This window comes from Muntiacus reevesi, chromosome 15 (genome assembly GCF_963930625.1).
Source record: "Muntiacus reevesi chromosome 15, mMunRee1.1, whole genome shotgun sequence".
Lineage (NCBI taxonomy): Eukaryota > Metazoa > Chordata > Mammalia > Artiodactyla > Cervidae > Muntiacus > Muntiacus reevesi.
In genome coordinates, this window is record NC_089263.1 from 65,273,468 (window position 1) to 65,300,618 (window position 27,151).

General features: G+C 69.0%; 2 protein-coding genes across 4 annotated transcripts; both read left to right on the forward strand.

Moving 5' to 3' along the window:
• Window positions 1-1,264: 1,264 nt before the first annotated feature.
• On the forward strand, window positions 1,265-3,466 carry LOC136147000 (basic proline-rich protein-like). Its single transcript, XM_065906087.1, has 4 exons — window positions 1,265-1,301; window positions 1,431-1,654; window positions 1,700-2,260; window positions 2,384-3,466. Exons 1-4 carry the CDS (start codon window positions 1,265-1,267, stop codon window positions 3,464-3,466), a joined length of 1,905 nt encoding a protein of 634 aa, XP_065762159.1.
• Window positions 2,611-27,034, forward strand: CEP170B (centrosomal protein 170B). Of its 3 annotated transcripts, none has more exons than XM_065906260.1 (19): window positions 2,611-2,767; window positions 5,384-5,515; window positions 12,066-12,155; window positions 13,224-13,302; window positions 13,959-14,017; window positions 15,557-15,695; window positions 16,243-16,347; window positions 16,474-16,935; window positions 17,167-17,879; window positions 17,962-18,132; window positions 18,601-18,691; window positions 18,818-20,581; window positions 21,717-21,966; window positions 23,780-23,939; window positions 24,119-24,262; window positions 24,362-24,450; window positions 24,838-24,931; window positions 25,084-25,135; window positions 25,296-27,034. In XM_065906260.1, exons 2-19 carry the CDS (start codon window positions 5,399-5,401, stop codon window positions 25,529-25,531), a joined length of 4,815 nt encoding a protein of 1,604 aa, XP_065762332.1. In that variant the 5' UTR covers window positions 2,611-2,767; window positions 5,384-5,398; the 3' UTR covers window positions 25,532-27,034. The 3 variants fall into 3 exon arrangements, with proteins under 3 accessions (XP_065762332.1, XP_065762333.1, XP_065762335.1); XM_065906261.1 differs by having other exon boundaries at window positions 21,738-21,966; XM_065906263.1 differs by having other exon boundaries at window positions 21,843-21,966.
• The last annotated feature ends 117 nt before the right edge of the window (window positions 27,035-27,151 follow it).

The window sequence follows — 27,151 nt, forward strand, 5'->3', positions numbered from 1 at the left end:
AGTCCTTCCAATGACTGTTCAGGACTGATTTCCTTTAGAACTGACTGGTTGGATCTCCTTGCAGTCCAAGGGACTCTCAAGAGTCTTCTCCAACATCACAGTACAAATGCATCAATTGTTCAGTGCTAGCCTTCTTTATCCCAACTCTCACATCCATACATGACTACTGGAAAAACCATAGCTTTGACTATACGGACCTTTGTCAGCAAAGCAATGTTTCTGCTTTTTAATATGCTGTCTAGGTTGGTCGTAGCTTTTCTTCCAAGGAGCAAGCATCTTTTAATTTCATGGCTGCAGTCACCATCTGCAGTGATTTTGGAGTCCCCCGGAAATAAAGTCTGTCACTGTTTCCATTGTTTCCCGATCTATTTGCCATAAAGTGATGGGACTGGATGCCATGATCTAATCTTATCTTGGTTTTTTGAATATTAAGTTTTAACATTTTCCAGCACTTTTTCCACTCTCCTCTTTCAGTTTCATCAAGAGGCTCTTTAGTTCTTCTTCGCTTTCTGCCATAAGGGTGGTGTCATCTGCAAACCCGAGGTTATTGATATTTCTCCCGGCAATCTTGATTCCAGCTGTGCTTCCTCCAGCCCAGCGTTTCTCATGATGTGCTCTGCATAGAAGTTAAAATAAGCAGGGTGACAGTATACAGCCTCAACATACTCCTTTCCTGATTTGGAATCAGCCTGTTGTTCCATGTCCAGTTCTAACTGTTGCTTCCTGACCTGTATACCTCCTGAGATTTCTCAGGAGGCAGGTCAGGTGGTCTGGTATTCCCATCTCTTGAAGAATTTCCCACAGTTTGTTGTGATCCACACAGTCAACGGCTTGGGCGTAGTCAATAAAGCAGAAGTATATGTTTTTTTGTAACTCTTGCTTTTCTGATGATCCACCGGATGTTGGTAATTTGATTTCTGGTTCCTCTGCCTTTTCTAAATCCAGCTTGAACATCTGGAACTTCACGGTCCATGTACTGTTGAAGCCTTGGAAAATTTTAAGCATTACTTTGCTAGCCTGTGAGATGACTGCAGTTGTGTGGTAGTTTGAACATTCTTTGGCATTGCCTTTCTTTGGGATTGGAATGAAAACTGATCTTTCCCAGAGTCCTAAGAGGGTAGAAAGGGCCTCAGGGCAGGGCCTGGGGCCTCAGAGAGAAGACAGGTGTGTGCCCAGCCAGGAGGAAACTGGGGAAATTCTCCAACTTCTGGGCTGGAGTCCAAACTCCCAGGAAGCCAGGGGAGAGTGGGGGATGGGGTCACCGATGCAGTCCCAGAGCGCAGGGCGCGAGGGGGAGGAGGGTGGGTCTGGGGGCAGATCCGGAACACCCAGCCCAGTCCTCTGCCCCACCTCTTCTCTTCCCGGGCTAGGACGGGACACTTGACCGGTTTCCCCCTCCCCGCCCCCCAGTCCTGTTCTCTTATCCGCAGCTCTCGGAAACCCTCATCTGAGCATCAAGCACTCCCTGGGCGCCGCTCCGTCCTTGGGATGGAGCCCAAGCTTCCCGATCACCTGGCCACAGGTCCCTCCCCTGCCCCCTTGGACCCCTCAGGTCCCCTCGCAGCGCAAGCTCCCTCCTTCCGCTGAGCCGAGCGCAGGTGGCACCGCCCACCGCCGGGCGGTGCTGGGACCCTCCTCGCCCTTCCCTCTGCAGGTGCGTTTCCCCCAGAGCTGCCGTGGCCCTCAGTCTGTGCCGTAGGGTGCGGAACCCCCCAGGTCAGGGCCTGGCTCTGTCCGGGGCCGGAGACCGTGGGGCGGGGCGGGCCCAGGAGCTCCGGGCGCCGAGCAGGGGGGGCCCGGTCGCGCCCGTGAACCCTCCGCGGCTCCGGCCGCCCAGGCCCTGAAGCCCAGCTCCCAGAGCTTCCCTCGCTCTGGCCGCGCGCCTCCTCCCTCGGCCCAGGCCTGCCAAGACCGTGAAGGCGAGAACGCCTACCTGCCGAACCCCACCGCGGCGTCTGCCCCCGCCGCGCCCGCGCCCCGGGCATTAATCCCTCTTGCCTGGAGCTCCTGGGGCACCGGACACCTCTGTGGTAGCGCCCAGCGAGGGGCGAGCGGCCCGGGGGGACTCTCTCCCGGACCCCGCGCCCCGCCCCGGGTGGACGGAGGAAGCGCCCGCGACCCGCCGGACCCCGGCCCTCCGAGAGAACGCCTGGGGTCGGGCGCTGGGGGCTCGCGAGGGCGGGGCGCGCCCTGGGGCTCCCCCCGCCACCACCCCGCCTCCTTCTCCCTCCAACCCTCACTAGGGCGGGCGGGGCCGAAGGTGAGGGGCCGGGGGTGCGGCTCGAGCCTCGGGCTCCCGGAGCTGGGTTAAGCGTTAACCGCGCGCGGGCTCGGAGCCAGGACGCGGGGCGGCTGCGGGCACCGGGTTGCGCCCGGCACGCAGGGGCGGGTCCCCAAGGCGAGGCGGGGCGCAGAGCCGGAGGGGAGGGGTCTGGGAGCCCACGGGGGCCGGGGGCGAGGCGGAGGCCCGGGAGGCGGGGCGGGGCGGGCGCGGGCGCGGGGGCCGCGCGCACCTGGCGGCCGGGGCCGCCCCGACCTGGATTTCCGGGGGGCGGAGGCGGGGCCGGGGGCGGGCCGGGGCGGGGCGCCCGCGGACGTCAGGGACCCGCCGCCGAGGCCCGGCGCCGCTCCGCCCGTGGGCTCGCCCGGCTGCCGCGAGCGTGCGGGCCGCGCCGGGCATGTCCTAGGCGGCGGCCCCGCCCAGCGCTCGGCCGGCCGGGCGGGAGGGCCGGGGCCGAGCCGGGACGGAGCCGGGGCTGAACCGCAGGTAAGACGCGCCGATCTGCGCCCGCGGCGGCCGGGCCTCCCCGCGCGCGCACCTGCGCGCCTGCGGAGCCGCGTGGGCGGCGGGCAGGGGGCCGAGGTGCGGGGTCCAGTGGGCCGGACAAAGGCGCGAGGGTGGGGGCTGCCGACGCACCTGGCCGGGCCGGTCCCCGCCGCCGCGGAGGCGGCCCGGGTCTGCGCCGGGCCGGGAGGGGCCGCCGAGGGCGTCTGCGCGGCCTGGAGAGAGGGGTCCCCGCCCAGCCACCGGCTGGGCCCCGGCAGTCCGCGGCGGGCGCTGATTCAGAGACGGCGCCGCCCCCTCCCCCTCCGGGCCCGGCGCTCCCGCCGGCCGCCTCCCGGCCTGGCCTCCTCTCCGCGGTCCCTCCCTCCGCCTTCCTCCTCCTCCTCCCTGTCTCCTCATTTCCCTTCCCCGCCGCCGCCGCCGCCGCCGCCTCTCCGCCGTCCCTGCCTCCTCTCCCGGCCCGGCCCCGGCCTCGGCCTCGGTTCCGTCTGCCCCTTCCAGCCGCCGCCGCCGCTCCCAGCCCTTCCCAGCCCTTCCCAGCCCCTACCCCGAGCGACTCCTCCTCCCCGCACCCCTGGGCGGGTGGCCCTTCTGGCTGTGGCGGCCGAGGGGACAAGTTTGGGGTGTTTATTATTCTCCCTCCTAGCAACGATGGCCAGCCCAGCTCCGAACCGGCCGTAGGCTGCTGGGGAGCGTCCACTGCTCCAGGCCTGGGCCTTTTTGGGATGGGCTGGCAGTGGCAGGGGCGGCCTGGCTGGGCCACAGCCGCGTCACGGGGCTCTGGGGGTTTGGCCTCCCTTTGCCAGCAGAGGCTGTGGCCTTCTCTGGGTGGGGTCTCCGTTCCCAACTGCTGGTGGGGACCTAGGAGCAGGTGACGGCAGAGGGCGGGAGCTGGGCGGGGTGGGGGCTGGGAAGCACCGTGATGGGGCGGGCATACCCCTGGAGAGAGTGCTCCGAGGGCTGCAGGGGCTCGGAGGTCCCCACCTCCTCCGCCTCCAGCGCCTGCCCCTCTGGCTGGACCCTGAGGAAGGGCAGGGGTCCCAGGATGAGGGGGCTCTGGCCGGCTGGGGCCGTCTTCTGGGTGGATTTTGTGTGTCTTTCCACCTGCTTGCCCGAGGTGGCACGGGGTATGCCATGGATGACATGGTCACTCGGGCCTTCACCGATGGGTGGGGCCTGGTGTTGAGAGCTGGCTCTTAGGAGCCTCAAGCAGAGGTCTGGGTGTGGGCGTTGCAGGGAGGAGGCCTGGGGGTGCTCCCCCAGGCTGCCAGCACCTTCTCCCTCTTCCTGGTTAGTGGCTCACCGCTCACCTAGTCCCCGCCGCACATGGTGGGTCAGGTCAGGGACCTGGGACCTCCAGGGCTGGCCTCACAGGTGTGTGACACGCGCTCAGACCCTGAGCTGGGTGTAGCCGTCAGCTCCTCCTGTCCTGAGCGCCTCCGTGACTTTGGAACAGGCCCGCTGCATTTCATCCCACACTTAGCACCCAGGGTGACAGCATGTCCTAGGCCCTCCAGGGCCTCTGCTCTACTCCTGGACCAGCCAGTGGACTCCCAGGCACGCCCGACCCAGTATCTGGGCCCTGGCCCGTCCCTCTGCCTGAAGCCCAGCCCACGGGGCTCGTGCGCCTGCGTCCCCACCGCCCGCCTTGGATGGACCTCTCCCCCCAGCGCGGCCACCCACCCCTGTTGCTCTGTGTTGCTGGCACCTTTGCACAAGCTGCTCGCCTCCTTGGCACCCGCCGACCGGCTGGAAGGAAGCCCCGCGATGCGGGGAAGGCGTGCGGCTCCCAGAGCCCAGGATGCCGCCTGCCTGTGCGCACGCCCGCTCCAGGAGCGTGGCTCGGGCGCTTGTGGGCGGTGCTCCGAGCGTGTTTGGAAGCTGTGTGCACGCGTGTGTGGCATGGGTGTGTCTGCACACTTGGTGCCCGTGCCCTTGTGCTGGTGTGGTGACACGTCTCTGGGCAATGGGCGTGGGTCCCCCCGCCACCACCACATCTGCCCCCAGGACCTCGGGCACTGCAGCACCACCCGCCTCCTGGGCCCTGGAGGGGCTGCCTGCTGCCCTGACCCCCCGACTGGCCTGGCCTGCGGGGTGTCTGCCAGAGACATTGGTGCCCTTTCACGGCAAGTGTACTGATGGCTCAGGGCGCTCACCTCCAGCCTGCAGTGTCCAGCTGCGGGAGGCAGGGCCTCTGGTTCAGAGTCTGTGTCCGGGGCTGCGGACCTGGCCTCATGGGGCCCCTGAGGCTGCTCGCGGAGTCCCCCCGGGAGCAGGTCACTGGAAGTCATGAGGGTCCACGCACAGGCAGTGTGGCAGAGGCCCCGCATGCCTGACCCCTGGCACCCAGACAGAGAAGAGGGTACACGTGGGCCCAGAGCATCAGGGGGGACCTTAGCCTGGGAGGGGGTTCGTGGAGGACAGGCACGGTCCGGGAGGGGCTGGCCTGGAGCACAGCATTTCCGAAAGCGGCCACAGTGGTGGCACCGTGAAGGTGCTTGAGGCCCAGTAGGCCAGGCCCTGCATGGGCCTTTGGGGTGCCCAGGGGCCGGGGCCCAGGCCGGGGCGCCCTTCTCTGATGACGCCTCCCACCCCCAGGGCCGGACGGGCCTCATGAACGCCAAGATGAGCGTCACCTCGTGGTTCCTGGTGAGCAGCAGCGGCACCCGCCACCGGCTCCCCCGAGAGCTCATCTTCGTGGGGCGGGACGAGTGTGAGCTCATGCTGCAGGTGAGTGTGGGCACCTGCGCCGGCCCGGGCAGGGGTCAGGGAGAGCCCGCCCTGCTCCCTGCGGGCCCCCCGCGGAGGAGGCCCTGGGTGTCCCTGCCTGGGCCCTGGGCCCACAGCGGGCCCGTGGGTCTTGGGTGGGCTGTGTGCTCAAGGGCAAGGGGCCTGGGCCTCTTCTAATGGGAGGTGCTGATGCCGTCAGACTCTGAAGGCGTCAAGCCCGCCTTTGGAAGGTGCCTGAGAGCGGATCTGTGCACATCCTCCTCACCTGGGGGCCCCATCTGGGCTGGGAATCAGGGGCCACAGGGCCGACTCTGACCAGGGGAAGCCCAGTGCCCCCGGTGGGGCTGGAGAGGCCTGCAGAGCACCAAGTGCCAAGATGCCAGGCACTCGGCAGTCAGGAATTTCTGTCTGGCCCCAGCCTGTGTTGCGCTGACCTTGGTTCCCGAGTCTGGCTCCTAGGATCAGGGAGGGGAGGGCGCGGGGCTGGAGACCTGATCCTGCAGGGTCCACAGGGTTCCCCAACGCTAATGGTTGTCACTGAGTCGGGCTCCCTGCAGCCCCGAGCCCTCCCCGGCATGGGGCCTGGGCCCCTGTCCCCAGGGCCTCCAAGCGCCACAGGTCCCACCTTGGGACTCTCAGGAGGCACTCTCCTTGGGCTGCACTGCCCGGTCCAACCAGGGGCCCGCTCAGGGCCGGGTGAGACCCTGTTCCCTGTGCTGCCCCCTCACTCCCTGGGATTCGTGAGGCTTGGGGCAGCCGAGGATCCCAGCCAAGTGCGTGTCCACTTGGGCAGCAAGTTCAAGGCCTGTGCATGTCCAGACAGCCTGGCTTCACCAACGATTCGCCTGCCTCCAGACCCAGCAGGACGCTGCCTTGCTGCCTTTGCTTGTTTGGTCTTTTCAGTATCTCTGATCTAGAGTAGCCTCTCCCTTTTTCTCTGTGCATCTTGCCTTTGGAAGTCGCCTTTGGAAGGCTCTGTGCGGGCCTGGGCAGGTGTTTTCTGTAAAGGGCTGGGTACCAGGTTGAGGCCTCGCGGGTCACATGCCTCCATCACAGCCCTTCACCTTCGCTGTTGCCACGAAGCCCTGCGCACAGTCCAGCGGGCGCCAGTCAGACTTTGTGATGTTGAAATGTCAGTTTCACACTATTTTCACCTGTCCTGAGTCTTTTCGTTTTTGGTTTTTTTTTTTTTTTTTGACCCTGTGAAATGGAAAGACTGTTTCTCAGGGCCACATAAAACAAGCCGAGGCCGCAGACTGTGCCTCCGGGGATGGCTGATGGTGGTGTCATGTGACATGACCCCTGCTGCCTGTCAGTTGCTGAGAGATCTGAAGGGCTCGCTGCCTTTGGCCCGGACCCCTGGCAGGGGGCTGTGTGGTCCCTGCTGTGACCGAGTGTGTGGCCCACCCCGGGTGGCCCGGAGGGCCTCTCATAGGAGGTGGCACCTGGTGGGAGCCTGCGAGGACCGGGAGTGCTGGGGGGCCAGTGTGCTGACCCCTCCCTCCCCGGCCCCGGTCCTGTCCCCGCACCAGGCCCTCACTCTGCCTGCTGCTTTTCCCCAGGGTTGGAGGAGAGGCTCCCGGTGCAGTGGTGGGCAGGGTACTCAGAGTGAGTCTGAGGTCCGACTCCCAGTTTCTGGGCCAGTTGGTGGTGGAGCCCTGAGCAGGGTGGAGGGCCGGACCAGCTCCTGGCCTGGATGTGCCCTCATTTCTGCCCTTGGCTGCCCTGGGCCATGTGTCCATCACACAAGGAAACAGGCTCCAGGTGGTCGTGTAGCTGGAGAGTGAAGTGGGAACGCCGCCCGCTCCACCCACCGGCCCCTCGCTCAGGATGCCCCACACCCTTGTCTCCTGGGCTGTGTGGTCCTGCCAGCCCCCGTCACCCGCGACCCTCTGTGGAACCCCTGCTAGCGAGTTCCTCACCGGCACACCCCTGCCCGACCTCAGTCCCCCACCCCCCACTGCCTGGACTGAGTCCCCCCACCCGGATGGGATTCCCTTCAGCTTCTCCCCGGGGGCAGCTCCAGGCTCCCCGGCCTCCTGGCTCCTGCCTGGCGGCCCCCGTGGCTGCCCCTCGGCCTGGGCCCTGGGCGCACGAGGCCTCTCCCTGGAGGCCGTCCACACCTACAGCCTCGTCCCCGTCTCCGCGCATGTGATGCACACGGTGACTGTCACCGCCCTGTCCCCAGCCCCCCGTGTCCCCAGCCCCTGGGGGCCTCAGAGGCAGCCCCGGCCTGCTGCTGCTGAACAGACCCCTTATCCTCTGACCCGCCGGGTGTCCAGGGCAAACCCCGACCTTCCCTCTCCCACCTCGCGCCTCGGGCGTCCCTGAGTGCCCCCCAGCCTCCAGGCCTCTGTGGGGCCCCGCCTGTCCCCGCTCTCTGGTACCCCCATGCCTGTCCCAGCCCCTCCACTTAGCTGCCCTCTCCCGTCCCATCCTCACCCTCTTCCAGCTGCGTGTTCCTGGAGCGCCCGGGCCTGCCCTCCGCGTCCATTCCCACATTTGTCGCTTGAGGGTCACTGGCCCCGTGCTGGAGCCTGGGGTCCCCATGGCAGGGCTGGGCCGGCCACAAACACGTGGGGGGACCCAGATGACCCCCCAGGAGACAGACCGAAGGTGGCACAGGGGTTGGAACGGGGGGTGTGTGACATGCTCGGAGCTGAGAAGGAGCAGCCTAGGGGTGCTGCTGGAGATGGGGGGTCCTCTCGGGGGACGCAGGAGGCCGTGCGATGAGGGGAAGGCTGGGAGCAGGGGGCTGCCCCGAGGCTGTAGTGCCATCCAGGCAGGGGCCTCGGAGGGGGCGGCCGGGTGGGGGCGCTGTGTTGCGGGGGCGGCGCTGCCCGCCTGGCCTCGCTGCCCCCAGACTCTCCAGCCGGCCGCCCACGCACCTCAGGGCATGGCTCCCGGGCTGAGCCTGGCTCCCCCCGGGGCCTGAGTGAGGATGAGAGTGGGGACCCGGGCCCAGGCCTCCAGCTCTGCGTCCTGCACTTGTGGCCCAGGCTCTGGTGCAGGGCGTGTGTCATTCCGTGTGCACACACGTGTATGCACGCACAGGCGTGTAGGTGCACATGTGTATGTGTGCATGCACGCGTGCATGTTGGACATATCTTTGTGTGAGAGAGAGTGTGGCGAGAGGTCCTCTCTGCTTCCGCCCATTCGCCCCTTGGGAGGGCTCCATCTGCTCCCGTCCTTACCCAGAGACCCAGCCCGGGAGCCTCTGCACACACACCCCACAAAGGCAGGCCGTGGGCGCTGTGGCCCAGCTGGGTGGCGCTGGGTATGAGCTGGCAGCAGGGTGTGCCCACAGCCCAGGGTATTGGCCACTGCTGGATTCCAGGCGAGGCTTCCACCCATGGAGGGCGTCAGGCACGAATTTTGGAAGCCCGTCTTTACTCCGTTTTAAAGGGAGTACAATTAGGTCCCCTCCCAATGGTCCCTGTGTCTGGAACTTCTCTAGTCTATTTTGCATGTGACCCACCTGCTCCACTTGCCATGCCCCCTGCTTTGGGTCATCTTAAGTCTGAAGGCCCAGGCCCCCTCCCCTTCGCCAGTGAGCTGCTGGCCTTGGTGGGGGTGGTGTTGCCTCTGGCCTGGGGCATTGGCCTGAGGGGGAGGGGTTCTGGATGTGGGGCCCCTCCTTGCCTGGGCCCAGGGGGTCCCGGGGGTCCCCTCAGTCTGGGGAGGGGCTTTGGCAGGGGCTGTGCCTGGAGTGGAGGGGTCCTAGGAACTGGAAGGGGCAGCCCAAGCTCTGGGTGCAAATGAGGGGGGCTGTGCCAAGTCCCAGGAGCCAGCAGATGGGCAGGGCGGGGCATCTTGTCCGGAGAGGGAAGGTGGACCGAGGGAGGGGGTGGTCCTGGGCAGAGGACCCAGGCCCAGAGTGGGCAGGGCACCTCCAGACCCTGCATAGTGGTCTGGCTGGCAGGCAGGGAGGGGAACATTCGGGGAGGGCTGTGGCTTTCGGGGAGTCCAGGAAAATTCAACAGACGAGTCAGGGTCAGGTGGGGGGCTGTGGGAACGGATGCGGGTGGGCTGACTGGGGTGCTGACCTGGAAGGTGGGGGCCTGGGGGCATGGCCGGAGCAGCTGGGGGTCGTGGTTGGCGGCAGTCCCAAGGGACGCTGCAGGGCCAGGTGGGCGAGGAGGAGGAATTGGGTTTGGCCAGGCTGGGCTTGACCCACCCGGAAGGCAGCCGGGCGGTGGAGGTGGGGGTCTGAAGCTTGGAGAGGGAAGAGAGGTGTTCAGGTCAGAAAGGTGGGTCTAGAAGCCCCTCTAGGGGCCACACCTCGGCAAAGGTGGCGGCCGAGTCTGAGGAGCAGTGTGCTCTCTGCCACCCACCCCTCGGGCCTCAGGCCGGGCAGAGCCCCCCAGGTCCCATCACGTTTCAGTGTGCAGCCTCCAGCAGCCTCTCCCTAGGCCCACGGTGCTGGGAGGCCTGATGCCCGGCTAGGCGGAGGGCCTGGTCCAGCCCCCAGTGGCAGCCAGGTGTTGGGCAGCTGGCTGGACGTGGAGAGTGTGTGGGAGGAGGTTAGCCCCAGTCCTCCCAGCTGCCCTCTGGACTCCAAGGAGTGCCCGACCCGTGGGGCCTCCCACGGGGGCAGTGGCCTGCCTGGGAGAGGGCGGGCAAGCCTGAGCAACCTGGAGGCCTGGAGGCCTGGAGGAGGGGGCGGGGTCCCCCGTGTGCCCACCGACCCCCCCACCCGGTCCAGGCCATGGCAGGGGCGGCCTCGGGGCCCAGTAGGGAGTCCAGTGGGGGAGCTGGTGCCTGTGTCCAGGCACAGGCTGCGGCCAGGGTGGCCAGGAGCCGTCTAGCTGCGGGTGCCAACTCTGCCTGAGAAAGTTAGGGCCAGGGCACAGACCAGGCTGGGGCGCAGGGCAGTAGGTGTCAAGGTCAGACTCAGCTCACCTGAGACTCGTTACTTGGGGAGGCAGAGCCACCTGCCCCAGCGCCGCCCGTCTGAGCCCGGGGAAGCTCGATGGTCCTCCCTGGGAAGTGCCCAGGTTGGGGCTGGGGCTCTGCGGCAGGTGGCTCTGTGTCAGGGAGGCCCCGGCTGGCCCCACGGACTCTGCACTGCCCTTGAAACCACCCTTGCACCCGCACTCCCTCCAGGGGCTCGAGGGTCCGTGGCAGGATGAGGTGGGGGCCCCGCAGCCCACTCTGGGGCCCCCACCATAGCAATGTCGTTGTGCCCCGGCCGGCCAGCGCCAGCCTCAGCATCCAGGACAGGCCCAGGGTTGTGGCCTCCGCGAGCCCGCCTGCTGGGTTCTCCTTTCCAGGTCCTGCCTCGGTGCCTTGGCCAGGCTGTGTGACCTTGGATGCAGGCAGGGCTGGGCCGGAGCCCACGTCCCCCTCTCCCTTGCCTGTGCTCGTCTCCGGGTGAGGGAGGAGGCCCGGCCCTGGGAGCTCCCCTCCTGGGGGCGGGTGCTGGAGCCTCCCCGGAAGCTGGTTGTTTCTGGATGATGCTGGAGGGGCTGGGTGGGCAGAGCCTCAGAGGGGAAGTGGCTCCCGGTGGCGGGCGCTGGCGGGACAGTGCTGGCAGCGAAGGGCTCTGGGCCCTCACCTGTGAGACCTGGGAAGCCCAGAGGGTGGTGACGCGGGGGCTCAGGTGCTGGGCCGCCCTCCCCAGGGCCAGGCGGTCCTGTCCGGCGGTACGTGGGCCCCACGAGTGTGCTCTGCACGTAGGGTGTCTCGTGGGCACTCCTGGAGGGCTGAGTGGCAGCGCCCCTTGGCGGCCGGTCCTGCCGGTCACTCCTGAGGCTGGACCTCGCGGGATACAGCTGCCCCTGGACCCGAGGGGTGGGTCCTCCTTACTGAGGGGTGGCCGCGGGGTGGGCGGTGATGCTCTGTGCCGAGACCGCCAGCCCCCTGGCTGGGCAGGGCAGCCTGTGCTGGCGCTTCCTGACCGAGCAGAACGTGACCCTGTGACCTCGCCCGGCGGAGAGGCTGCAGCTTGACCCTGGGAGGGAGCTGGGCGGGGTCCTGGTGCGCTGGCGGCCGGGCGGAGGCACCTGGGCGGCAGGGTGCGCGCTCAGCGTGTGCGAGCCTGCTGAACGCCAGCGGACGTGCGCGTGCATGTGTGTGCGTGTCCCTCGCTCTGGGAGGTGTGCGCTGTGGGATTGGCTGGGCGGGGTGGGGCTCCCCTGAGCCCCCCAGCCCCCCGGTCCTCCCCCGTGCCCCACCCCCCACCCGCGCCCTTGGGAGTGAACAGCCTGTCCCGGAGCACTGGAGGGCGTCCGTCCTTCCCACGCTCCCCCGGGAGCAGTGGCGGGGAGGGCATTGGGCGCTGGCCTGCTGGTGCCCGTCGGTCACAGAGGGAGGGCCCAGAGCGGCAGGTGGGGCGGGAGGAACCCGAGGCTCCTTGGTGCTGGGCGGGCTGACTGGGTCCGGCCCGCACGGGCTTGCTGGGGGGAGCACTCCCCCAGAGACGTGACTGAGACCTTTGTGCTGCGAGGCCCCAGGCCTGGTCGGGGCGGGTGGATGCGGGGCCACCTGCGGGGCCGCTTCCCCTGGGTCCCCTTCCCGGGGGCCACCTGAGGGCCTCCGTTCTCTCCAGTCCCGCAGCGTGGACAAGCAGCATGCCGTCATCAACTACGACCAGGACAGGGACGAGCACTGGGTGAAGGACCTGGGCAGCCTCAATGGGGTGAGTGCAGGGCTTCTGTGCTGGCCACGCCCCCACAGGCCCCACCCACAGCCGCCCCGCCCCCTCTCCTTGGCCCCGCCCCTGTCCCACCCCATGCCCCCATGCCCCCATGCTCCAGGACCTCCTGCTCTGGAGGCCTCCTTGGGAAGGCTCCCTCTGGGCAGGGCCCCTAGGAGGAGGGGCGGCCTTCTGGGAGGAGGGGAGTCAGACTCTCAGGAGGTCAGGGGAGGTTCGGGGACCTCTTGCAGGCTGCAAAATGGGCTCCTAAGATGGATGGATGCTGGGTGTCCCGTCCTAGGGGCATATGTGAGCTCCTCTGTGAGTTGGGAGTGGCAGGTCCAGAGAGGTGACCAAGAGGACGTTCCTGGCTGCAGGAGCAAGTGAGGGGGTGGACAGAGACCGGCAGGGAGGGCAGGAGGGGCCCTCCGCAGGGCTTGGTGTCTGTCTGGGCATCTTGTTCCTTCTCGTTGGCTCCCTGCCCTGGAGGCTGTTTCAGTAAGAAAGCAAACCACCAGCCTCCCTCCAGCCAAGGAGGACCCTGCCCGCCCCCAAGCCATGAAGTCTGGCTCCCTCCATCCTGAGCTGGGGGTCCCACAGCACCCTCAGGCCCACGCTGCCTCCACCAGTTGCTGAGTACCACCCCCCGCGTCCCCCTCTGAGCGCCCCCAGCCGGGGGTCTCGGTCTCTGCTGGAGTCTGCCCCCCGAGACCCCTCTTCCCTCAGCCCTTCAGTCAGATGAGCCATTCCAGCCCGAAGGGGCCCACACAACCTGAGCAGACTTGCACAGGGCCACCCCGCAGGTCTGGGGGCTGCCATCCCAGGGCCTCGGGCGCCGGGGCTGGCAGGAGGCCGTGTGTCTGTTTCTCAAGGGTGTCACGGGCTCTGTGCTCCGGGCCGTGTCAGGGTCCCTGGGTGCTGGGTGGGCCCCACGCCTTGGCCCCACTTCCAGCCGTCTGACCTGTCCTCCCTTTGGGGCGTGACGCTGGTGTGCCCTTCCCAGCAGCACGGAAGGGCCGGGTGGTTCACGGCCCCAAGTGCCTGGCTCAGCGCCCCATTGCCTCCCGGCAGACATTCGTGAATGACGTGCGCATCCCAGACCAGAGATACGTCACGCTGAAGCTCAATGACGTCATCCGGTTCGGCTACGATATCCTTCCGGGTGCTCACCCTCCTCCCCGCCCCCTCCATCCGCACGGCCGCCGTCGCGCGCGCTGCTATCCTGGAAGCAGGTGGGGGCCCCTTGGTCCCAGCCAGGACCCCAGGGGTTAGAGGCAGGACGGTGAACCTGGGCGGGGCCCCGGCCTGACCTGGGCACGTCTGTCCACTCGCCGGCCCACCGGTGTGCGCTCACACAGGCCTGAGGGATGAGAGCTTTCCAGAGGCCGGTGTTGCTAGGGGACCCCAGGAGTGAGCAGCCGGGACCCGTACGCCTAGGAGTGCAGCCCGTCCCCGGCGCCCCCACTGAGCCCTCCCACTGGTGGAGCCTTGGGAGCCGGGGCTGACGGTAGTCTGGGATGGGAGCCGGAGCTGGGTGCGTGTGGCCTGCCCTCCGGAGGCCCCTGGGCCCCTGGGCCGAGCGTGGGGTGGAGGGGCCCCTGTAGCCCTCAGGCACGTGGTTGCGATGACCGGGGCCAGCACGGCCCGCAGGCGGCCCCTGCAGTGTGGACATGTGCCCGGGACGGCCCGCCGACGCCCACCCTCATGCGCGCGTGCCCTCCTCATCCACCTTGCTGGGAGTGGAGGATGCCGTCCGCGGGCCCGGCCCGTCCTTGCTGCCGCCCGTGCTCCTTAACGCGCTGTCACATCCCAACATGTACGTGCTGGAGCGCGTGCAGCACCGCGTCCCGGAGGAGGCGCTCAGGGTAATTGCGGCGCGGCCAGGCCCCGCCCCCGGCCCCCCTCCCGCTGCTCGTAGCCCAGGCCTCTTGGCTGCCCTGCCTGGCCGCGGTGCTGTGAGTCAGCCTGGTCTGGCCTGCTCCGCCGGATGGCCTGGTCTGGCTGGCGGGGAGATAGCCACCCCCCAGCCACAGACGGGAGGGCGTGGCTGGAGCCTGAGAGGAGGTTTCTGGGCCCAGGAAGACGGGGGGGTGGGGGGGGGGTGGGGGGGGTGGTAAAGGGGTGAGGACCCACCCTCCTGGCATCTCGGGCACCAGGAAGACCCTCCTCCTGGGTGGGGGTAGGCAGGGAGGGGTAGCCAGAGGCCAGCAGGGGGCAGCCTTTGGGAAGGTCCTGGGTGGGGGCGCCCTCCGGCACACTTCCGTCTGCTGGGGCTGGCGGTGGCGGGTCACAGCAGGTGGAGCCCCCACTTTCCCCTTGCTCAGCTGAGCGGGCGTCAAGGAGCGGACTCAGGGGACCCTGTGCACAGCCCCACCCAGGAGCCCCAAGACAGGAGTGAGGGGAGGTTCACTCCCATTTTCCAAAGGAACTGTGGGTAGTGCAAGGAGAGTGGGTGGCCTGCCCAGAGTCCCATGACCAGTGAGGAGCAGCGGCCCAGTGAGCCCGGCTCCGACCACCACGGAGCTCAGCTGGAGGTGGGGGGACCGTGCACGCAGGCACGACCAGGCACGTGTGCACACACGCACGGGCACCGGGCAGGCGCTGCTCTCCACCTCCCACGGCTCCTGGGGGCTGACCCCACCCGTCTCTCGAGGGGCCTGTGGGTGGTGGTCCCCCTCTGACGGCTGCTGCCCACTCCCTCCTGGAAGCTTGTGAACCCCCAGCATCGAGCTGTGTGGCCCGGGGCAGGTCTTAGGTGTCTGCCCCACCCGGGTAGTGAGGGAGACCGCATTTTCTGTGGGGCCGGGCCAGGCAGGGCGGGGCAGTCCTGGGGTGGGGGTGGGAGGTCCTGGGGGGGGGGCTGTCCTGGGGGGGGTGTCCTTGGGGGAGGGACTGTCCTCGGGGGGCGGGGCTGTCCTGTGGGGGTGTCCTTGGGGGCGGGGCTGTCCTGGAGTGGGGGGGCGTGGCTGTCCAGGGGGTGTCCTTGGGGAGGTGCTGTCCTCGGGGGGGCGTGGCTGTCCTGGGGGTGTCCTTGGGGGAGGTGCTGTCCTGGGGGGGGGGGGGCGTGGCTGTCCTGGGGGGAGCGTGGCTGTCCTGGGGGGTGTCCTTGGTGGAGGGGCTGTCCTGGGGTGGGGTGTCCTGGGGTGGGGGTGGGAGGTCCTGGGGGGCGGGGCTGTCCGGGGGGGGGGGTGTCCTTGGGGGAGAGGCTGTCCTGGGGGGGCGGGGTGTCCTGGGGTGGGGGTGGGAGGTCCTGGGGGGGCGGGGCTGTCCTGGGGGTGTCCTTGGGGGAGGTGCTGTCCTCGGGGGGGCGTGGCTGTCCTGGGGGGTGTCCTTGGGGGAGGGGCTGTACTCGGGGGGCGGGGCGGGCGGAGCGGGCCCGCCCTCACCCCCACTGCTGCCCACAGCATGAAAAGTACACGAGCCAGCTGCAGGTGAGCGTCAAGACCCCCGCTCCCAAGAGGCCTGAGGCTGTGCCCGAACAGGCGCCGTACTGCGAGGCCTCGACCCCCAGGCCAGAGCGGGGGGACCGGAGGCCAGGCCCAGGTAGGACGGCGGTGCTGCGGGGCAGGGGCGGGGCGGGGCGCAGCACACAGGCCCGGGCCCCTCACCGGGGGCTGGCCTTTGACCCCCACCCCCGACGACCCCGCCCGTGTGTGCCTGCCTTCCTGGGCCCCCATAGGCACGCCTGTCCACTCAGCCCTGTCGACATTCCCTGAGCCCCCCGGGCGGTCCAGTCAGACTTAAGGGGCCCTCAGCTCCCGGCTCACTCATCTGTGGCCAGAACCAGAGCAGGGCCTGGGAGAGGCGCCAGCCCTGGGCAGGCCTGATGATGGTCCATCAGGCAGAGGGCCGGGACCGGGGCCAGGCCTCCCCTGGAACAGCCGCTCCACAGAAGGGCTCTCTCCACCACGGGTGCAGAAACGGGGCTCGGGATGGTTGGCGGCTGGCAAGGGTCCGGGTGGCTGCAGGTCGGAGCTGGGAGGCAATGGCAGGGCCTCGCGCAGACCCCAGCATCTTCCCCAGCTGCGGGTCTCCCCTCCTGTCAGCGATGGGGCCGCGTGACCCAGGGTCAAACTCTGTCCCTCTGCAGAGGCGGCCACCTACCGCACCCCTCTGTACGGGCAGCCCTCCTGGTGGGGAGAGGACGATGGGGGCGCCCTGCCCGAGGACCGGCGCCAGGACGAGCCCTGCCCGGGTGAGCCCTGGGGGGCGGCCTGGGCCCGGGTGCCTTCTCGGCCGTGGGGGAGAGCCGGGGCGGGGGGTGGGTGGTGGAGCTGACGGTGCCGCCTGTGGTCCTGAGCCCGCGTCCCTCCCGCCCCAGAGCGGCCCAAGGACCTGGCTCAGCAGGACGGCGATCTCACGGGGACGCCGGCCGGCTTCCGGGCCCCCTCGGAGCCTCAGGTCTACTCCTTCCGGCGGGAACCCAGCTACTTCGAGATCCCCACCAAGGAGGCGCCCCCACCGCGGCCCCCAGAGGCGCCCACCAGGGAGGCGGAGCCCGGCGGGGGCGGGGCGGCCCCCGTGCAGAGCCACGCCTGCTTCACTATCGAGTTTGACGACTGCAGCCCGGGCAAGCTGAAGATCAAGGACCACGTGACCAAGTTCCTGCGCCAGCGGCGGCCCCCAGGCAAGGAGGCCGCGCCCGCGGAGGTGGTCTCCGCCGAGACCAAGGTGGCCGACTGGCTGGTGCAGAACGACCCGAGCCTGCTGCCCCGGGCCGGCCCCGGCGACGACCGGCACAGCACCAAGAGTGACCTGCCGGTGCACACGCGCACCCTGAAGGGTGAGCGCGCGGCCTCGTCCCCCGCGATGCGTCTGCGTGTCCCGGGAGCTGCCTGCCCGGGCCGGGGCCCTGGTGGGGCCCTTCCGCGTTTTCTTGCTGCCCCTCTGGACCGCGTGTACAGAGTTTCCGGGGTGGGTAGCGGGGCGCCCTGTTCCGCCTCTGGAACCGCAGGGGTCCTGTGTTCCTTATCTTCCATCTCACCCATCGGATACCCCCCCCCCCCCCACGCAGGCCACAAGCACGAGGACGGCACCCAGAGCGACTCGGAGGACCCCCTGGCCAAGGTGGCCGCGGCCCCCGGGGTCCCCGCGGAGGCCGGCGGGGACCAGGCGCGGCTGCAGAGGCAGATCAAGCGGGACCCGCAGGAGCTGCTGCACAACCAGCAGGCCTTCGTCATTGAGTTCTTCGACGAGGACACGCCCCGGAAGAAGCGCTCCCAGTCCTTCACGCACACGCCCCCCGGGGACCCCAGGCTCGACCGGCGCCGTGGCCCTGGGCCGGCGGACCGCCCAGCCGCCCCCTCCCCGGCCCGGGGGACCGGCAGCAGTTCGGGGCCGCAGCGGGCTGGCTCGCTCAAGCGGGAGAAGACGGAGGAGCGGCTGGGCAGCCCCTCGCCGGCCGCCCGGGCCCCCGCCCGCCCCTTTGGCAGCGTGGGGCGTCGCTCCCGCTTGGCCCAGGACTTCGCGGCCCAGTGTCTGCGGGACAGCTCCCCGGCAGCCCGTCCAGGCCCAGAGAAAGCGCCCCCCACGCTGCCTGCCCCCCTGACGCCCCGTGGGGCCAGTCCCGCGGCCCCCTCACCTCCGCCGCCCCCGCCCGCCGACCCCCAGGTGACGAAGGCCCGCAAGCAGGAGGAGGACGACAGCCTCAGCGACGCGGGGACCTACACCATCGAGACGGAGGCGCAGGACCAGGAGGTGGAGGAGGCCCGCAAGATGATTGACCAGGTGCCGCGCAGGGGGCGGGGCGTGGGGGTAGGGGGTCCGGCCTGGGCACAGGCTCTGACCGGGCGCCTGTCCCTCCCGGCAGGTCTTTGGGGTCCTTGAGTCCCCTGAACTCTCCAGAGCGTCCTCGTCCACCTTCCGCCCAGTCATCAGAGGGGACAGAGACGAGCTTGGAGACGGGGTGGCCCAGCGAATGGCCCTGCTGCAGGAGTTTGCCTCCCGGCCCGCGGGCGTGGCCCCCCAGGTGGAGCTGCAGGTGTGGGGCTGAGCCCAGACGCTGCCCGGGGAGGAACTGGGCTGGGAGGGGCAGCACCTGGCCCAGGTCCCGGGTGCTGGGTCCCGGTCCCGCTCCTGGTCCTGCCCAAGCAGCGGGCTCCAGGCTCCGGGGCCCACCTGGGCTGAGAGGTCCAGGCCTGGGATCCTGAGTCAAGTTGGGTGCCTGGGTGCGTGTGCCCCCGGGGTAGGGCTTGGCAGAGCCTACCTGCTGACCGCTGGGCCACTGGACCAGACTGAGATGCGGGTGGTCAGGTCAGGGTCCTGTGAGCCAGGCGAGGCCACAGGGGGCCTCTCCGCTGCTTCTCTGGGGGAACAGGGGCAGGCACAGGGAAGGTGTGGGAGCCGAGTGTCGGGCTGGGCTGCTTCACCCCGCGCTGCCCCCGGATCTCCTTGTGGTGCTCCAGCCTCTCGCCCTGCAGCTTCACGCCCTTCTGCCCTCCCCTCCTAGGGCCTCCCGGTACCAGGCTCCCCTGGGGGTCAGAAGTGGGTGTCCCGCTGGGCCAGCCTGGCCGACAGCTACTCAGACCCAGGCCTGTCAGGTAAGTGGCTCCGGCGTTGCAGCGGCGATGGGTGTGCGCGCATTGCCGCCGGAGGAGGGCCAGCTCCCTATGTGCTCAGGGGCCCTGTGGGCAGCGTCTGCTCCAGCTGGCCCCTTGTCTCTACAGAGGACGGCCCCGGGCGCAGAGCCACGGAGCTGGAGGGAATCCCGCCAGTGCGGCCGCGGCGGCTGCTCCCGCAGCTGCCCAGTGACAGGGCAGACAGCCCCGCTGGACCTGAGGCGGCCAGGAGGAGCGGTCCCGGGCCACCGGAGGTGGGCAGCGAACAGTCCATCCTCCTCTTGGGTCAGGAGGACCTGGAGCCTGACAGCCTCAGTGACGCCAGTGGCTCAGACGGCGGACGGGGCCCTGAGCCCGGCGGGGGCCCCCAGGAGGAAAGACGCAGGAGCCCCCAGGAGGGGCCAATGTGGACCAGGGGCCAGCGCTCCCCAAGGGGTCCCGGGGAGCCAGCCCCCACCTCTTTCTTCATCGGCGAACACCCGAACACGGAGGTGGCCCTCCCCAGGAAGGCCCCTGCGGCTCCGGGGCAGGTGGAGGGCCCGGGGCAGGTGGAGGGCCCGGGGCGGGCCCAGCCCAGCACCCCCACCCCTGCCCCCGCCCGTGACGGCATGTACGTCAGCGCCAGCGGGAGGATGGTCATCCAGCTGCAGACAACGGGGACGCCCCCAGAGCTCGAGGGCCCTGCCCCAACCCTCCCCAAGGAGGCCTTGGCGTTCGTCCGGCAGGAGAGCTTCACCAAGGAGCCGGCCAGCGGCCCCGCAGCGCCCGGCCAGCTGCCCCAGATCCCCAGCCATCCCCTCCTGCAGGATCTGGTCGCGGCCCGGGCCGCACGCATGGACCTTCACTCTCAGGACACCCACCTGATCTTAAAGGAGACTGAGACGGCGCTTGCCGCCTTGGAGGCCCGGCTGCTCTCCAAGTCCCTGGAGGAGCCGGAGGGGGAGGTGGGCAGTGCCCCCAGGCCGCCGGAGGACTCCCTGTCCGGGGACTCTGACGTGGACACGGCCAGCACCGTCAGCCTGCTCAGTGGCAAGAATGGGCCCAGCCCAACCGGCTCCCAGCCTGCCGGGCTGCAGAGGGAGAAGCCGCCATCCCCAGCAGCTGCGCAGGACCCGGGGGGCGTCGGCCTGAGCAGCGCCCGTGAGCGGCTCTCGGAGAAGCAACGTCGCCCGCTGGGCCCGGTGGATGCGGGCCGCGGAGAGCCAGCAAGACGCCTGGCCGCACGGCGTGGCCACGGCCCCCGGGGGTCCGTGGACTGGCCCGACGAGGACCGCGGCTCCAGCCTCGCACACCCGCCCGGCACTGACACGGTCACTTCTGACCATGAGACCCCTGGGGCCACGGGCGCAGCTCGGCCGGGGACACGCCGGAAACCCATGGCCCCTCCACCACCGACTGCCGCTGCCCGGGAGGAGCAAGGCCGAGGCTCAACCAGCGTCCAGAAGGCGCAGCAGGCGCTGACCCGCTCCAACAGCCTGTCCACCCCGCGGGCCACACGGGCATCCCGCCTGAGGCGGGCCCGGCTGGGGGACGCCTCGGACACAGAGGCGGCAGACGGCGAACGGGGGCCCCCGGCCAACCCGGAGCACGCGGGGCGGCTGGCGGCCGAGCAAGTCAAGAAGCTGTCCCGCCTGGACATCCTGGCCATGCCCCGGAAGCGGGCTGGCTCCTTCACGGGGCCCAGCGACTCGGAGGCGGCCCCCACCCGCGCTGGCTTCTCCGGCCGCAGCGTCGAGCTGTACTGCCCTGGACGCAAGCCCACCATGATGGCCGAGGCTCGGCCCACTGCCAGGAAGGCCGCCAACGCCACTGCGGTCCCTCGCCAGCCCTTCAGCAGGGCCCGCCCGGGAAGCGCCCGATACTCGTCACCCAGTGAGTGCCGGGAGCGGGCAGGTGGTCCCGGGCTTGGTCAGCGTGGGCGGCATGTCTGCAGCTTCCTGTGTGGCAGCCCGGCCGCAGGTGTCGGGCCCAGTGCTGGCCCTGGAGGAGCCCCCTTCCCGTTAGCAGATGTGTGGGCCCCCAGCCGGCTGTGCAGAGCGGTGGGCCTCCCACCCACCCCAGCCCTGGCCGTCCTGCACACGCGGGAAGCCGTGCCTGTCCTGGGTGGAGGGGCCTGCAGGTGGAGGGCCAGGTCCGTCCACTCCCTCTTGGGGTCCGGACCGCACAGGTGCAGTGGGGAGGGCTGGCCGCCGTGACCCCGGAGCTGGCCTCCTGCCGGGGTGGATCCCCGTCCGCAGGGTCTGACCGTCCTGAGTGAACCGCTTGGAGGCGTTGGCTCTGCTATTTCCTCACTGCCTGGCCCTGGCCCTGTGGGTACCCCGCTGTGGACTTAGAGCCCCTCCCTGCCTGTGGGTCTGCTGGGGGCCGAGGCGGCGGTGGCTGGTCGGGGGTGAGGGGTGAGAGGCCAGTTGGGGGTGCTGAGGTTCTGGTGGGGCCAGGATGGCTGCGGGCTGGGGCCACACCTGCTTGGCCCCCGCCCTCCCGATCCTGTGCGTGTTCGTGGCTGCCTCGGGGGCTCCGTGCCGGGGTGGCCAAGGAGGGGGTGCTCCGACTTGGCAGCTGTAAGGGGGGGCTGCGGCAGCTGAGCTTGGGATCTGACCAGGGGCTGTGTGAGGCCACCAGCGCGGTCCAGCCCAGGGCCACGGCTGATCTACCTGGAGAGGTTCACCCTCACCTAGGGTGTCTGTGGGCAGCACTTCTCTGCCACCAAGGACCCTGGTTCCCATCCAGTGGGCACAGAGCTACCCCCCAGACAGAATACAGCCCATGCCCAGTGCTGACCAGCCGCCACCCTGGGCTGCTCTGCAAGGGCCCTCGGACGCACCCAGCTGCCCGTCCAGGCACATGCCTCTGAGCCGGCGGGGATCTGCTGGCGCTTCAGCCAAAGGGCTCCTGGGTGCAGGGGTGCCAGCTGCAGCTCGGCTCACCCTGCCGCTCCGGGCCCTCGCCCGGAGGCCTGGGGGCGCCCGCGGGTGCTGAATGCTGCTCTGTTCTGTTCTTGCTTCTGGAACCAACTCACTCACCCGAGACACGCGTCGCCGGCAGCAGGGCTCCGATTGCACATCCACTTCGGAGGAGGAGTATGGCCCCCACCACGGCTCCCCCGAGCACACACGCTCCCGTGCCTCCACAGCCACGCAGACCCCACGGGTGGGTGGCCCCGGCCGGGCGCGGCCCCGGGACACAGATGACGAGGACGAAGAGCCTGACCCCTACGGTTTCATTGTGCAGACGGCCGAGATTGCGGAGATTGCCAGGTGAGGGGTGCGTCTCCTTGGGACTGGCTGGGGGTTCAGTTCCTCAAAGGGTTCAGAAATGCTGGTCGCGAGGATGGGTACCTGGGATTCAGGTGGGTGGATGATGGATGGATGGATGATGGATGTTTAGATGGATGGATGATGGTTGGGTGGACAGGTGAATTGATGGAGGGTTGACAGTTGGGTGGTTGGATGGATGGATGGGTGGTGGGTGGTTGGATGATGGTTGGGTGGTGGGTGGTTGGATGGATGAATGGATGGGTGGATGGGTGGTGGGTGGATGGATGGATGGGTGGTGGATGGATAGATGGATGGTGGGTGGTTGGATGGATGGTGGATCATTGGGTGGATGGGTGGTGGGTGGATGGATGGATGACTGGATGGGTGATGGGTGGTTGGATGATGGTTGGGTGGTGGGTGGTTGGATGGTGGGTGGTGGGTGGTTGGATGGATGAATGGATGGATGGATAGGTGGATGGATGGATGGTGGATGGTGGGTGGACGGATGGATGGATGGATGGATGGATAGGTGGATGGATGGATGGTGGGTGGTGGGTGGATGGATGGATGGTGGGTGGTGGCTGGTTGGATGAACGGATGCAGATCTGCCCATAACAGTATGGGGAGGAACCTCGGGCACAAGGAAGGTCTCCACAAAGTTTTTATCAAAGGTGAACTTTTTATTTATGCAGTCGTTTAGTGGAGGGTGCCTCCCGGTCAGGCGCTGAGCGGATGCTGCAGCAGCCAGGGGGAGAGACTGGCCTGGCCGGGCAGCGGTCAGTGCTGTGCCGGCCGTGAAGGGGGGCCAGGTGAACGGCTGGGCTGATGAGTGGCACATTCGGTGCCCAAGATGCTCAGCTTGGCCGGGGAGGCACGTGACTGGGGCAGGCACCTCCGAGGACAGTGGCCCACGTCGGGGTGGAGGCCCGGCATCGTCAGCACGGAGGCGGCGACCCAGGCTGTGGGCGGCGTGAGGTCATGAAGAGAGGGCTGGGGACATCGTGCTCAGGACGCCTGCAGGCAGTTGGAGGCCAGCTGCCGGCAGAGGGAGGCGAGCTGCTTGCAGAGTGATGCAGCCAGGAGCTGGGGGGCCGGCCCAGAGGACAGGGCATGGTGTCCTGGAGGGGAGCCGCCCCGGGTGAGGAAAGGGAGTGGAGGCGGGAGGAGAGAGGACGGGACGTGGGGGCCCTGCGGGGGCTCTCTGCGTGCGCGAGCCTAAATGCACCAGTGTGTGGGGTGCTGGAGGTGCGGGAGGCCATGGGGAGGCGGGCAGGGGCCATGGGGGTGCAGGGGGCGCTTCTGTGTGCAGCTCCAGCCCTGGGGCTTTGTGGGAGGCCCGGCGCAGGGAGCTGGCCCCCAGCGGTCCCCGGCCTTTCCCTCCTCAGGGCAGAGGGGACGAGGAGTCTCGGCTGGCCCCAGGGGCTGTGGCTTGGCCCTGCTGTCCCATGGGGAGGTCCCTGGCCTCTCTGGGCCGGCCTGACCCTGACTTTTGTCGGTGACCCCGCCTCTGTGTCCCATGGAGCAGGGCCTGTGTGGTCCCGATGGCCACAGGAGGGGGGGACGTGGCCGGGGCCTGGGGGTGCCTCTGCCCACCTCTCCCCAAGGCGCCCAGCGAGGCTCTGTCCCTCTGTCACTGCTACTGCGGGAGGCTCTGTGCCCCCCGCCCCTCACCCAGCGGCCGCCTCCTGGCAGGGCCTCCTGCCCCTGCCTGGGGGATCGTGTCCCCCCTGGCTCCTGTCCCCAGCGTCCCCCCCAATGGGGCTGGGCCTGGGAGGAGCCCACAGGGACCCGTCTTCTCTCCTGCCGGCTGCAGGCTGAGCCAGACGCTGGTGAAGGACGTGGCCACCCTGGCCCGTGAGATCCACGACGTGGCTGGCGATGGTGACTCCCCAGGCTCCCCGGGGCCCGCCCGTAGCCCCTCACTCAACAACGTGCCCAGCACCCCTGCCTCCACCATCTCTGCCCGCGAGGAGGTGAGCCTGGCCCTTGGTGGCCCCTTCCACACCCCTCGCAGGCGGGGCTTGGGGGTCATGGCTGGGAGCCCTCAGCGGAGGCCGAGGGGAGGCCGGGGACCCCGAGCCGCTGGTGCTGTGGTCTGCTCTGCCCGCGGCGCGCTGTGCGTGGGCCACAGCCCTGCTCGCCTCCTCTGTAGCTGGTGCAGCGCATCCCCGAGGCCAGCCTCAACTTCCAGAAGGTGCCACCCGGCTCCCTGGGGCCTCGGGACCTGGACCAGAACATGAACGACCGCGGCGAGGACGCTCTGGCCAACAAAACACGGCCCCGGAACCGCGAGGAGGCAGGCGCCCCCCCCCCCCCCAGGGGAGCCCCCTTGGGGCGTGGAGGGGCAGGGCTCCCTGGGTGAGCGGGCGCCGTGCTGACGCCCGGGTCCCTGCAGGTGATTTTTGATAACCTCATGCTGAACCCAGTGTCTCAGCTGTCCCAGGCCATCCGCGAGAACACGGAGCACCTCGCCGAGAAGATGAAGTGAGTCGTCCTGCGGTCCCCCCCGGGGAGGGGCCAGGGAGCCACCGCCGCTTGCTGGACGCCCAGCCTGGGCCCCAGACACGGGTACAGACACGCGCCTGTGAGCCAGGACCGTGCCGGGCGTCTGCAGACACAGACCCGTGGTCTGGGGCGCAGGGCCCCCAAGTGGCCTGCCCCGCCCTCCTCCCAGCCCTCCCCATGTCAGGCGCAGAACCGGGACGCTGGAGCCACCAGCCCGGGTCCTGCTCTGGGTCTCAGTCTCCCCTTGTGCCCGGTGGGGGATGGCCTGGGCCTCCCTGTGGCTGGCGGGGTGGCCTGGGAGGGTCCGTGCGGGGCCCCAGGGTCACCGTCCTCTGCCTGCTCCCGCCCCCACTCCTCCGGGGACAGGATCCTCTTCCAGAACTCAGGGCGAGCGTGGGAGGACTTGGAGGCCAGGATCAACGCTGAGAACGAGGTGCCCATCCTGAAGACATCCAACAAGGTGAGGGCCCCCTGCCCCCAACCCGCTCGGCTCCGGGGAGACCCGGGGAAGTCACAGAAGCCGGGACCCTGGCTCCTCGCCCACCCCGGTGCCTGGGGAAGGGTGAGGCTGGGCGGTCCTGCTCTACCTCCTCCTTGCTCTCCCGCCTCTAGGAGATCAGCTCCATCCTCAAGGAGCTCAGGCGCGTGCAGAAGCAGCTGGAAGGTGGGTGAGGCCCCGACCTGGGGGGGCGGGGGGAGGGCGGCCGGGGGCCTTGGCGGGGCCTGACCCACAGTCACGGCTAACTGGCTGGAAGGACCCCCAGAGGGTGGGCCCGGGCAGCAGGGCTGGGCCTCCGAGCAGCCCGACGCTCCCACCCCCTCAGTTATCAATGCCATCGTGGACCCCAGCGGGAACCTGGACCTCCTGACCGGAAACCGCGGCCCCGTGGGCTCGGCCCAGCTCGGGCGAGGCCGGCCAGCCACCCAGGGCCTGTGCCCGCCCTCCTCGGCCCTGCCACCCCGGAGCTTCCCGCAGCGAACGAGCTGCGGGACCCCTGGCCTCCCCGAGCCCCCCTTCCGCCCCGACTTCCTCCCAGATGCCGAGAGGTTCCTGATCTAGGCGGCGGCGCCTCCCCACCCACTCCACCCGCTGCCGCGGCCTCTTCCGCCTCGGACAGGTCACTGCAAAGACCCCTACACGTGCCATAAGCCTGTGGGTGCCCAGGCCCCCTCCTCAGCTCCCGCACCGTCCCCCCCGCCCGCCCGCCCTGCTGGCCTCCTGGCCCAGCCCCCGCTGCGGCCACCGCCAAGGGCCAGCGCCCCCCCATCCCCGTCGTCGTGTCTTTAGCTTTGAGGAAAGAGTCATTGAGCCACTGCAGTCGTGCCCCTCCCCGGCCTGGAAGGGTCCCGTCCCCGTCGTGGGCTGGGGGACGCCCGCTTCCTGCCAGTCCCTCCGTGCTGGCTGGGACCAGCTGGAGAGGAGGGGCTGGGCAGTGTGGGCTTTCAGTGCCAAATGCAGGGCCAGGGGTGGGCGTGCCCAGAGATGCCCCAGGCCTCGGGGCGGGCAGAGTGCGGGCCAGGCTGGGCAGCGGTGCAGCCCGCGGGGACCCCACTGCTGTGAGCCTTTGGTGCCAACACAACTGCCAAACTCAGCGTGTGGGCCGGGCGGCCACGCACACAGACGCACACGCCAGGAGCACGTCCGCACTCACGGCAGGCCCAGGCTCGGCCGGGGGGGGTGGCAGGCCCTGCCCCGGCCCCGGGGTCCAGGGGAGCAGCTGACCAAAGCAGCCAGAACCCCGGACTTCCAGAAGCTCCCTGGACTGCGCGCCCTCCCCCGCCCTCTGGACGCTGCGGGCATTGAGGGGTGGCCCTCAGGCCTCCGTGCGCCGGGGTTGGGGGGTGGCGGCATGGGGGCAGCCCCCCTAGGAACAGTTCATTTCTCAGGATCCTCAGCTGGGAACGAGCCAGGCAGCAGAGCGCGGCCCCTCCTTCCCGGGGGGCTGGTGTGTCTGGAGCCTCTAAGCCAAAGAGCCTGTTGGCTGTGGCGGGTGGGCGTGCGGCCGGCCTGCCTGGACCATCCTGGGGTGGGGGTGCGCCCCGCCTGGCGTCTGCACTAATGTCGATGGCGAGCGGGGGTGGGGGCGCCGGGGCTGGGTCCCCGAGGCCGGTGGGTGCGGATCTGGGCTGCGGGGGGCGATGCCTGTCTGTGTTTCCGTCCCGCTGACGCGGTGCCCAGGCCGTGCGCCCCTCCCCGACATTTACGTGTGTGAGTGCGGCGGGGCCCCCGCCCGGCCCCGCCACGAGCCTGCTGCGTCCGCACGGAGGAGGTGCTAGTCCCGGGGCCCCCTCCCTCCCCGCATGCCCACACGGCTGTCGCCCCAGAAGCGAGCAGTGGCCGTCCACCCCCCCCGTGGTGATCATTGCACAGCGTTTCTATTCACGAGTCCGCGCTCCGCTCCCCTCCAGCCTTCACCCGGGCTCCATAACTTATTTGTCCGGCTTCTCGGAGGCACCTCTGTGCGTTTGTCCTCAGGTGGTCTTATGGATGTCTTTCAAAAAATGGTTATTTTATATGATTTGTCATGGAATATGTTCTAATAAATCATTCTTCTATCATGTGGCAACAGGCCGCTGTCTGTCGCCGTGGACTCATTTCTCCAGCGGTGGTGTTTGGGGAGGGAGGGGGCCCCCTGCAACCGGGAGGTTCATGCCAGGGTCTCCCTTCCTGGTCTGCTGC